At 34.4% G+C, this 12,506-nt stretch overlaps 1 protein-coding gene across 13 annotated transcripts in view; it reads left to right on the top strand.

The window, feature by feature from the left end:
• Positions 1–12,506, top strand: part of CCDC18 (coiled-coil domain containing 18) — a 115,964-nt gene that overhangs the window by 43,686 nt on the left and 59,772 nt on the right. For 12 of the 13 annotated variants that reach the window (XM_087447296.1, XM_087447267.1, XM_087447260.1 and 9 more), the window contains 3 exons: positions 1,492–1,626; positions 1,797–1,874; positions 7,451–7,567. In XM_087447296.1, coding sequence (XP_087303422.1) covers positions 1,492–1,626; positions 1,797–1,874; positions 7,451–7,567 — 330 coding nt within the window. The remainder of the gene's footprint in view (positions 1–1,491; positions 1,627–1,796; positions 1,875–7,450; positions 7,568–12,506) is intronic. The other variant, XM_087447281.1, reaches the window with a different exon arrangement.

The following is a 12,506-nucleotide window of genomic DNA, read 5'->3' as shown; positions in this document are numbered from 1 at the left end:
TATTTATCTGGGAATGTCTTAATTTCTCCCTCACTTTTGAAGGACGGTTTTGCCAGATATAGGATTCTTGGTAGACAGTTTTTTTCTTTTGAATATATCAGCCCACTGTCTTCTGGCCTCCAAAGTTTCTGATAGGAAATCTGCTTGTAATCTTACTGAAGATCCCTTCTATGTGATGATTCACTTATCCCTTGCAGCTTTCAAAATTCTCTCTTTGCCTTTTGAAAGTCTGATTATAGTGTGTCTTGGTGTGGATCTATTTGAGTTCATCTTACTTGGAGTTTGTTGAGATTCTTGGGTGTTTATATTCACGTCTTTCATCAAATTTGGGACATTTTCAATCATTATTTCTTCAGATAGTCTTTCTGTCCCTTTTTCTTTCCTCTCTCCTTCTGGGACTCCCATAATACCCATGTTGGTCTGCTTGATGGTGTCCAACAAGTTCCGTAGGCTCTGTTCACTTTTCTTCAATCTTTTTTCTTTCTGTCCCTCTAATTTCTGAGGTGTTTTATTTGATTATTTTCATTTGAGTGTTTTTATTTCAGAGTTCCTCAGTTTTAATATTTTCTAGTTAACTTGTTGCTGCCATATTTTTATTATACATGTGTATGTGTGTGTGGTGTATATTGCATATATATAATTTTTGTACATGTGTGTATAGTATGCACATATATACATGCATATCAGTAATTTCATATTTTGTCTTCACAAAAGTTTTCTGGAAGTTTGATAACAGCAGTCATTGGTGAAGTTGTGGGGTGTGAGAATCTTATACATGTCTAATGAAAGTACAAATTTTGATACTCTTTGAAGAGAAATACTGAAAAAAGTTGGAAATTTGCATCTCCTACAACCAAGTCTACTTCTAGGTGGTCTGTTCTAAAGAAACTTTAATACACATACATAAAGAGACATGTGCAAAGGATGTTATTGTAACGTTGTTGTAATAGGGAAAAAGTGGAATATCTAACTGTTCCTGAGTAGATGAGTAGACAAACTGTAGTTTCTTGTTACAGTGGAATACTGTATTGTCACAAAAATAAATGAACTAGGTCCACATATGGATACATGGATAAATATCCATGGATAAATATCTAAAACAATATTGAGTGAAAAAAACAAGTTGCTAAAACTTGTAGAAGTGTTACTATAGTCTATGTAGATTTTCAAAACAGAAAACCACATTACATATTGTTCATGGATCTACATATGTAGAAAAAGCACAAAAAACATGTATGAGAATGAAACACACCAGAGAATGATACAGACCAATTTCAGCATAGTGTTGATGGGGGAGGAAAGAGATAAGACATGGGCATGTGATTTCATTTCTTCTCTGAAAGGAAGGAAGCAGAAAGAAATTAGGCAAAATGCAAAAGTCTATGTAATGTCAATGGTAATTTAACAAGTATTATTTTCTGTATATTTTAAATGTTTCAAAATTTTTTAAAAATTAATATGAAAATGAACAAATCCTGTTTTTGTGTTTAGCTTGAATCTCAACTAGAGAAAAAAGACCAACAATTTCAAGAACAAGAAAAGACAATGTCTATGTTGCAGCAAGATATAATATGTAAACAACATCATCTTGAATCACTAGATAGACTCTTGACGGAAAGCAAAGGGGTAAAATCATATTTATAAAACTGCTGTTCAAAAACTGACTAGTATTTTAAGTTTATCTTTCTGTAACATACCTTTAATTCTAATCAAATGAATTGTTTGACAGCCTGTTACTAATGCTAAAATATTTATACACATACTTATATTTGTGCTACCAATCTGTATGTTTTCAGGAAATGGAAAAGGAAAATATGAAGAAAGATGAAGCTTTGAAAGCATTACAGAACCAAGTATCTGAAGAAACAATCAAGGCTAGTATGCTAATACTTAAAAAAATTTTTTTTTAATTTTTTTCTTAATGGAGACATTCTTGTGCCTTTTTAACATTTTTCTCTCTAAATTGGAAAAACTATTTATGTAAATATCAGTTAAGAGGCAACAGTTTTACCTCAGTCAATGCACTTAGTTTCTGTAAGTATATTTTCTTCAATATGAATTATGACCTTAAGTGTTTGATAGTTGATAATCTAGTTTGTAGATTATCTAACCTCTTTTTTTTTTACCTGAAGAAAAGTTTGTTTTTTAACAAAAAAAAAGTTTTTTAACTGTAGCCACTTATTAACATTACCAGTAAAGAATTAACAGAGTGAGTGAAGGGAGATGAAACTATAAGCAGTCCGGTTTTGCTTCTTTTTACTAGTTCTGCTAGAAGATTAATTAGTGGGTAAATCCAGAATTTTTGGGTAAAATACAGTTTTGTGGCTAGTATATCTTCATGGTTAAAAGCATGGGCTTTGGAGCTAAATTGACTTGGGTTTCAGTTCTGACTTCAGAGTGCTTACTAACTGACTGTAATCTTGGCTAGGTTATTTAAGCTCTCTGAACTTTAATTTCTTCATCTGTACAATAGGGATAACAATACCCTAGAAGAGGGTCAGTGTGAGGATTAAATGAAACAAAGTACATAAAATGCTTAGCACATACTAAGTTACTCAAAGTTTAATAAGTAATTACTACATGTTCAGTATTTTTCCCTTTGCAATTTTAGCGTTAAAAATAGGTCCAAACATATTGCTACTTTTATTCTGTCATATATGTGTTGAATATAAAGGATATTAAAAAAATCCAATGTTATTTACTTTTTGCCTAGTACTCTGTTTTTAATCCATTTTGTGACCATGTGTACCCATGTAAACATAATTATATGTTTATTTATATAACATATTCTATGTTTGTATATTTTCTATAATATTCTCCAAAACTTTGGACATTTCATGCCATGTCAGCTCATTTCCTCATGTAAAAATAACCTGTAAGATCATTAACATTAAAAAAACCACTACTATACAAAGGTAGGCATGAAATAATTTCATTAAATAAAATCCATATTGCCACTTTACTCTTGTTTTTCATTAAACTACCTGACACATCTAGCCAGTCATCTGGTATGTTATTTCCGTATGTTAATAACCAGATATGAGACGGATAGGAAATCAGCAAAAGAATGACTTATGATGTTGGGTTTTAGTCCCTTGGTATCTTTAATAGGTTTGCTGTTATTGGGGAAAAAGTCAAAGTGAGGAAGAAATATAGAAGCTAATTTCCTATGACTCAAGCTATACTAAAATGATTCTAACATATAGAATATTTATAGCAACAAAATAGAAATTTGAAACCTAGTTCTCTTTTCTTGATTATGTCCTTACCACCTTCCTTTCCTGAGTTTTGGCAATGTCCCTCTGCATGCCTCTATTTGTTCTTTGCATAAAAAATAATAGGAACTTTTATCCAACAACATTTTTCACAGAAATAGAACAAAGAATTCTAAAATTTATATGGAACAATAAAAGACCCCGAATAGCTAAAGGAATCCTGAGAAAAAAGAACAAAGCTGGAGGTATCACACTCCCTGATTTCAAAATATACTACAAAGCTATAGTAACCAAAACAGCATGGTACTGGCACAAAAACAGACACACAGATGAATGGAATAGAATCGAAAGCCCAGAAATAAACCCACACATCTATGGACAGCTAATCTTTGACAAAGGAGCCAAGAACATACAGTGGAGAAAAGAAAGTCCCTTCAACAAATGGTGTTGGGAAAACTGGATAGCCACATGCAAAAAAATGAAAGTAGACCCTTACCTTACACCATGCACAAAAATTAACTCCAAATGGATTAAAGACTTGAATGTAAGACCTGAAACTATGAAACTTCTAGAAGAAAACATAGGCAGTACGCTCTTCGACATCGGTCTTAGCAACATATTTTCAAGCACCATGTCTGACCAGGCAAGAGAAAATAGAAAAAATAAACAAATGGGACTACATCAAACTAAAAAGCTTCTGCACAGCAAAGGAAACCATCAACAAAACGAAAAGACAACCTAACAATTGGGAGAAGATATTTGCAAACCATACATCTGATAAGGGCTTAATCTCCAAAATATATAAAGAACTCATGCATCTCAACAACAAAAAAACTACCAACCCAATTAAAAAATGGGCAAAAGACTGAACAGACATTTCTCCAAAGAAGATATACAGATGGGCAACAGACACATGAAAAGATGTTCACAATCATTAACTATCAGGGAAATGCAAATCAAAACTACAATGAGATATCACCTCACGCCCGTCAGAATGGCTATAATTAACAAGACAGGAAACAACATGTGTTGGAGAGGATGTGGAGAGAAGGGAGCTCTCATACACTGCTGGTGGGAGTGCAAACTGGTCCAGCCACTATGGAAAACAGTATGGAGATTCCTCAAAAAATCAAGGGTAGAACTACCATATGACCCAGCTATTCCACTGCTGGGTATTTATCCAAAGAACTTGAAAACACCAATGCGTAAAGATACATGCACCCCTATGTTCATTGCAGCGTTCTTCACAATAGCCAAGACTTGGATCAACCTAAGTGCCCATCAAGGGACGAATGGATAAAGAAGATGTGGTATATATACACAATGGAATACTACTCAGCCATAAGAAACGATGAAATCCAGCCATTTGTGACAACATGGATGGACACTGAGGGTATTATGCAAAGTGAAATAAGTCAGAGGGAGAAGGTCAAATACCGTATGATTTCCTTCATTAAGTAGTAGATAATAACAATAAACAAACACATAGAGACAGAGATTGGATTGGTGGTTACCAGAGGGGAAGGGGAGAGGGGGGAGGGCGAAAGGGATAATTCGGCACATGTGTGTGGTGATGGGTTGTGATTGGTATTTGGGTGGTGAACCTGATGTAATCTATGCAGAAATAGAAGTATAATGATGTACACCTGAAATTTATACAATGTTATAAACCAATGGTACTGCAATAAATAAAAATTAAAAATAAAATAAAATAAAATACCAATCCAAATTTCTTCACTGATCATATAGAACTTGAAATAAATGTGTTAAAAATGGAAAAAAAAAAATAGGAACTTTTTATTTGCAGGGGAGTTATAAGGATCAGTTTAGAGTTATATTACTTATAAAAGTATGATTAATGAGAGCTAGAAAATTGATAGGAAAATTCTGAAGTTAACAAGAAACCAATAAATGAAAGCAATTATATTACCTGCTGTTAAACAGAAAATTGAGAAGGTGCTTATTAGATTTAGAGATTTTAGTTATTTTCTTTTGTTTTCCATTCTGGATTTTTTCCCCCAAAGAAATCATAAGTGGGAAAAAATGAACAAAAAAGAAGAGCTTAGCTGCTTTTGTTGAAGATAGGTATCCTAGAGCCCTGACTTGTTTGCCCCCAGACTGTGTCCCTGAGGAGGTTCTTGGGTTCAGCAGAGTAGTGTCTTTGTTTTGATTTTATTCATTCATGTACATGTATCTACATGTATATTTGTAAGTGGTTTGTATACAGTGAATGATGTTTATTTGTATGAGATTCTGATTCTCAAACTCTTTGTTCAAATAAGAAATTCAACATAGTAGTAGATGTTTTGGGTTTTATTAATTAATTATTAGTTTTAATTAATTTTTAATTAAATTTTATTTTGAAAAATTTCAAACCTACAAAAAATGAAAAGAGTAGTAGAGAACATCTTTGTATGCCTCACCTAGATTCACTGTCTGTTAAACTCTAGCTACACTCACATCGTCTCTTTCTACACACACACATGTGTGTGGCCACTGTGCCTGCATCCACCCAATCACACGCCCACTCACACCTTTCCTTTTTGCCAGACCACGTGAAAGAAGGTTGCAGATGTAACAATACTTTACGCATTTAATACTTAAACTTGCATCTCCTATGAACAGAAACTATCGCCTACATGACCACACTACCTCTACACACCAGAGAAAGTCAGCATTAATTTAATAACATCATTCAACAACATAGTCCATACTGAAATTTTCCCAATTATTTAAAAATGTTCTTTATAGCCTTGCTACTCAAAGCATGGTCTATGGACTAGCAGTGTCAGCATCACCTGGGAGCTTGTTTGATTTGCAGAATATCTGCTGTGCTCCAGACCTACTGAACAGAGCTGGGACTAAGGTGAAGCAAGCGAGGTGCCTCTGGCACAAAATTTAAGAAGATGCTTACTCTCAGGGTCATACAAGTGAAGCATCGGCACTTGCATGACCCTGAGAGTAAGTGCCTCTCTAAATTTTGAGCCCAGGCACCTCCTCTAGTCCTGGCCCCACTACTGAATCTGAATCTGTAGTTCAGTGGGATGTCCAGATGATTTGTATGCCCACTAAAACCTTGAGAAACACTACTTTAGCTTGTTCCTTTTCTTTCTTCAATCTAGGATTCAGTTATAATTCACGTGTTGCATTTGGCTTGTAGATTCCCCTAAACTTACTGTCTCCTTCTATTCTTCATGACACTGAATCTTTTGAAAAGTCTAGGTCACCTAGAACACCACATGGGTCATACTGTGTTCCTCCCCCTGTTTCACATCAGGAGGCACATAATGTCAGACCACCCCAGTATTGGCATTGCCAATCTTGACACCTTACGTAAGGTGATTACTGCCAGATCTCACCATTTTAAGGGCACAATTTATTCCTTTGTAATTAATAAACAAAAAGTGAGGTGATTCTTTGAGGTCGTGTGGGTGTCCTGCTCCTCAGCAACCTTATAACCAATGGTTTCATCTAGTGATGAATCTTGCCTAGATGAGTTTTTATATTGGTAATTATCAGGTGTGATATTCTGACAGAGTCATAGATTTTGTTTTTCTCTGTGTGTGGAAGATGATACTAGTACTAACACTCACTCTCATGCTTAAGAAAGAAAACTTACAAGTATTTATACCTTTTATTAAAAAAGTAATTTAAAAATTATTGCTAGGGCAATAGTGTATTAACAAAGATAAACTTTTTAGCTGTTAATTGTTATATTCACAGGCTATAGGGACAATCTTCGAAACTGTCTTTCGAGATTCTCCTTTTAGAAATGAGTTGCAAGGATAATTTCATGATGTAGAATAGTATTTGCAAGAAGGAACATTTTTCTCTTTATCTTCTTGTTTAGATTTCTTTCACACTTTCAAGACTATTTACTAGAATGCTATTAGCATTAAGAGAAAAAAACTCCTGAAAAGCTCAGAATTACAATAAGGAAGGGAAAGGAGAAGACAAGAATCTTATTAACCAATGGGATATGGAGCATGTGTGCAAATTGTGGCCCTTGAACTAATTTTTTGAAAATTAGTCTCTGGTTTCCTAGTTTGCAGTGAAAAATTAATTTTCTAAATAAATCTCTTCTGTAATAACATTTTATATCCTAAGTTGGATTGTGTGTTCACTGTTTGAAGTAGTGAGGTAACATTAGGAGAAAAATCTGTAAAATATTGAGCATAGAATAAGTACTTGTTAATATAAGTTGATTTTCGTATTTTTGCTTTTTTCCTGCTTAGGTCAGACAATTAGATTCAGCGTTGGAAATTTGTAAGGAAGAACTTGCCTTGCATTTGAGTCAATTGGAAGGAAATAAGGAAAAGTTTGAAAAACAACTAAAGAAGAAATCTGAAGAGGTAAACTAACATTTCCTTTATATAGAGCATATTTTTCAAATGATTTCTTTTTAAGATATTTATTTTAAAGATACTTTAGAAGTACATCTTTACGTAGCTGATATAAAAAGTAAAATGTAAATTCCAATTTTATATTCTTTGAGAAACAAACATTATTTCAGTGCAACACAAAATAAGATGCTTTAAAATTCTGATATTCTTTAATCTATTTTTAGGGAATCAGAAGATTAAATTATTATTACTATCACAGAGTAATTCTAATATAAAAGGATTAACCTTTAGAACATTGTTTTAGATTTAGAGGTATAAAATTCTTCAAATTTTTTCCTTTTTTTCCGCTTCTTCTAGTTGTCTGAAGAATTGAGAATTAGGTTTAGAAATTCGACTTTCTTTACTGAGATGAGTTTCTCAGATACTAGATAGAAGACTTTTCTTGAGTTATCTTATTCACCTCTGTATCCTCAGTGTCTACCACTTTGCTTTCAAGACAATAGGTACTCACTAAATGTTTGCTCAAAGGGATAATCTTCGTGAAGAATTCCTTTATTTCTTTGTTAGAATTTATAATATATGTATTTAAACCTTAAAATCGTATTTAGAAATATTCCCCAACAAATCTTCGTCAAAGTTGACTTGAATATATTTGAAAAGTCCAATCACAAAAACAGAAGCCTTTCTATATCTTTAAAATAGAGGATTTTTATACAGAGAATTAGATACACAGGTGATGGAAGAGTAGAGAAACCGAACAAAGCATGCTAAGGTGACTCAGAGATTATCATAAGGGACCCACTACCATTCTTAGGCATGGAGGAGCATCAGGAAGGGATCATATGACTATAGTCCAGAAGCAGGGATGCCTAGTGGAGAGCTAGGGCCACAGACAAAGTGTCTAGTAGAAATTGGGGCCGGAGAGGAGGAAAACTGCTACTATTTGCTCCTTCTATTGGCCAAACCTATCTGTTATCCAGAGGGCAATTTCCTGCAGTACACAGAGCACAGAGCAGGGGGAAGGCAGGGATATATCTAAGAGCAAATATGTAGTTGACCAGTACTCCAGAATTAGGTGCATCACGTAGTTATATAACTTTAGAGGCTAAAACAAAGAAATCTTTAAATATATATAACTTCAGAGGTTAAAAAAAAAAGAAATCTTTATATTTTATATGGTTCTGTCATCTTCCTTCCACCTCCCTCCATGAAGGCTTTTATAGCATCTTTGACAGGTGGGCATATATTTCTCTATTCCAATGTATGGAAATTAAATCACCTAAAGTATGGATACTTTGACTTTTTAAAATAGGAATTTTTTTTTTTTAACTATGATCTTCTTTAAAACATTATTTAGGCATTTATTCTCTAGCCCTCACTACACTCCAGCATAAATGGACTTGGCAGAGATGGAGTCTGGAGACAAGCAGTATTTGTAATAAGAGAGTTTGTTGAGCTTTAGACTTTGCGTTCTTAGAAACAGCATCAGAGACTAGGGTGGATAACGCATTTACTCAAAATAAGCTTAGAACTATTTCTTCTTCTTTTTTTTTCTTTTGTGAGGAAGATCAGCCCTGAGCTAACATCCATGCCAATCCTCCTCTTTTTGCTGAGGAAGACCGGCTCTGAGCTAACATCTATTGCCAATCCTTCTCCTTTTTTTTTTCCCCAAAGCCCCAGTAGATAGTTGTATGTCACAGTTGTACATCCGTCCAGTTGCTGTATGTGGGACGCAGCCTCAGCATGGCTGGACAAGCGGTGCGTTGTTGCACGCCTGGGATCCGAACCCAGGCCGCCAGTAGCGGAGTGCGCGCACCCAACCGCCAAGCCATGGGGCCGGCCCAGACCTATTTCTAAAATAGCTGGAATTATAAACCTAGGCTTAACCTGAATTAGAAATCTGAAGTGGTAGTCAGGTATATACAACCATACTAGAGAATAAGTAAGTAAGTTAGAAAGATTTGCAAACCCTTTTATTGCTGCTGAATTATTAGCTCAACTGCACATGCATTGGCTTACTTACTTAAAAAGTCATTTTTGGGGCCGGCCCCATGGCTTAGTGGTTGGGTGCGCGCGCTCCGCTACTGGCAGCCCAGGTTCGGATCCCGGGCGCGCACCGACGCGCCACTTCTCCGGCCATGCTGAGGCCGGGTCCCACATACAGCAACTAGAAAGATATGCAACTATGACGTACAACTATCTACTGGGGGTTGGGGAAAAAAAGGAGGAGGATTGGCAATAGATGCTAGCTCAGGGCTGATCTTCCTCACACACACACACAAAAAAGTCATTTTTCATGTATATTGGTAAGAAACATGGAGAAAAAACAGATTACTATTTACCTTTTTTTTTTAGGTACCAACCAAACATTTATTTACTTATTTATCTTTAGAGCAAATTATAATGTCTTACAGAGAAAACTCTAATGCTGGCTAAAATAATTAATATAACAGCGGAGTTGTGAGGTTTTCATCATATGTAGCTAGGTTTTAGAAAATTTGATTTGATTCATACTGCATCCATTCTGTTAATAATAGGTGATGTTGTAAGGGTGTTTTAATCTTTTAAATCACTGGATATTCCCAAATTACTTGCTAGCTGAATAATTAAGTGGCCCCAGAGCATGGTCGTAGAAAGCTAGTTGTAAAAACTACATGTTGATTATCTACCACAAGAAACTAATAAATATTCCTCTGAGCTTTTGCCTCAAGCAAACTTTTTTTCCAGATGTTGAAATAGATACATTTATGATTAAAATGATAGTGACTTTGGGGTCTTGAATTATTTTGAAAATATTTTAATTCCATATTAAAATGCTTTAAAAAGTGATAAAAGGATTTGTTCATGCAAAATTACATTGTCAACATGATAGAAGAAAATAAACACAAAGTAGATGTGAATGAGCCTAAACGTTTTCTGCATAAAGCACTGATTCAGTAAAATCAATCATTTTATTGATAAATATCTTTATTCAAATTGATAGACTTAAATTTTGGTAAGTTGGCATCATATCAGTAACTTTTCTGGGTTAGATTTTATTTTTAAGTAATAATTATGAGAGTGTTTTTTCTTTGGATATACATTAATACTAGATAAAGTTAATTGTAAAGTAGATTTTGTAAATAATAATGTAAATTCTATTTTCTTCTTGACTTCGTAAAATAATGAGTCCTTTAGGAAAACTTTATCTTCTGAATATAGTAATAACTTAGTAGAGAGTATAATGTAAAAACTGCTTGTGTAACTTTTAGAGTAAAGTCAAGTGGAAGTTAAAGGGTAGTGCATTGAAATGCCGGTATACATTGATAGATACAGGTTAATTTTTGTGAATTAATATTTGTGATACAGCTAACGTGTTAGATACTTCAATATTTTTAATTGAAATTATTTTGCCAGTGGCTAGATTAGTGAAATTAATTTTTTATTTTTATTGTGTGGTATGGCTTTCTTAGTGTTTTGGTTAGGTCTTATCTTTTTCTCTTCTCTTTTGTCTTATTTTTTATTGTGATAACATTGGTTTATAACATTATATAAATTTCAGGTGTACATCATTATATTTCGATTTCTGTGTAGACTAAATCATGTTCACCACTCAAAGATTAATTACTATCCATTACCATACTCATGTGCCCTGTCACCTATTTTGCCCTTCTCCCTCCCCCCTTCCCCTCTGGTAACCACCAATCTAATCTCTGTTTCTATGTGTTTGTTGTTCTTTTTATCTTCCACTTATGAGTGAGATCATACAGTATTTGCTTTGTCCATCTGACTTACTTCACTTAGCATAATACCCTCAAGGTCCATCCATGCTGTTGCAAATGGCAAGATTTCTTTTTTTTTTTTCTTTTTGATGAGGAAGATTGGCCCTGAGCTAGCATCTGTGCCAGTCTTCCTCTATTTTGTATGTGGGACGCCACCTTCACATGGCTTGATGAGCAGTGTGTAAGTCTGCACCCAAGATCCAAACCTGCGAATCCCCTGCCGCTGAAGTGAATTGTGCAAACTCAACCACTATGCCACGAGGCTGGCCCCGGGATTTCAATTTTTTTATAGCTGAGTAGTATTCCATTGTGTGTGTATACCACATCTTCTTTATCCATTCACCCCTTGATGGGCACTTAGGTTGTTTCTAAGTCTTGGCTATTGTGAATAATGCTGCAGTGAACATAGGGGTGCATATATCTTTACGCATTCATGTTTTTGTGTTCTTTGGATAGATACCCAGCAGTAGAGTAGCTGGATCATATGGTAGTTCTATTATTAATTTTATGAGGAATTTCCATATTGTTTTCCATAGTGGCTGCACCAATTTACATTCCCACCAGCAGTGTATGCAAGTTCCCCTTTCTCCACATCCTCTCCAACACTTGTTATTTCTTGTCTTTTTAATAATAGCCATTCTGATGGTGGTGAGGTGATATCTCATTGTAGTTTTGATTTGCATTTTCCTAATAATTAGTGATGTTGATCTTTTCATGTACCTATTGGCCATCTGTATATCTTCTTTGGGAAAATGTCTGTTAGATCTTTTGCCCATTTTTTAATTGGGTTGTTTGTTTCTTTGCTGTTGAGATGTATGAATTCTTTATAATTTTGGATATTAACCCCTTGTCAGATACATGGTTTGCAAATATCTTCTCCCAGTTGTTAGGATTCTTTGTTCTATTTCTGTGAAAAATGTCATTGGACCTTTGACAGGGATTACATTGAATCTGTAGATTGTTTTAGGAAGTATGGACATTTTAACTATGTTAATTCTTCCAATCCAAGAGCATGGAATATCTTTCCATTTCTTTGAGGCTTCTTCAATTTCTTTCAACAATGTTTTATAGTTTTCGGTGTACGAGTCTTTCACCTCTTTGGTTAAATTTATTTCTAGGTACTTTATTCTGTTTGTTGCAGTTGTAAATGGGATTATATTCTTAATTTCTCTTTCTATTACTTCATT

This window comes from Ceratotherium simum, chromosome 2, assembly GCF_057802395.1.
Source record: "Ceratotherium simum simum isolate JZ-2026a chromosome 2, ASM5780239v1, whole genome shotgun sequence".
NCBI lineage: Eukaryota > Metazoa > Chordata > Mammalia > Perissodactyla > Rhinocerotidae > Ceratotherium > Ceratotherium simum.
Note: the sequence above shows the minus strand (reverse complement) of the source record. Positions and strands in the feature narration are given on the sequence as shown.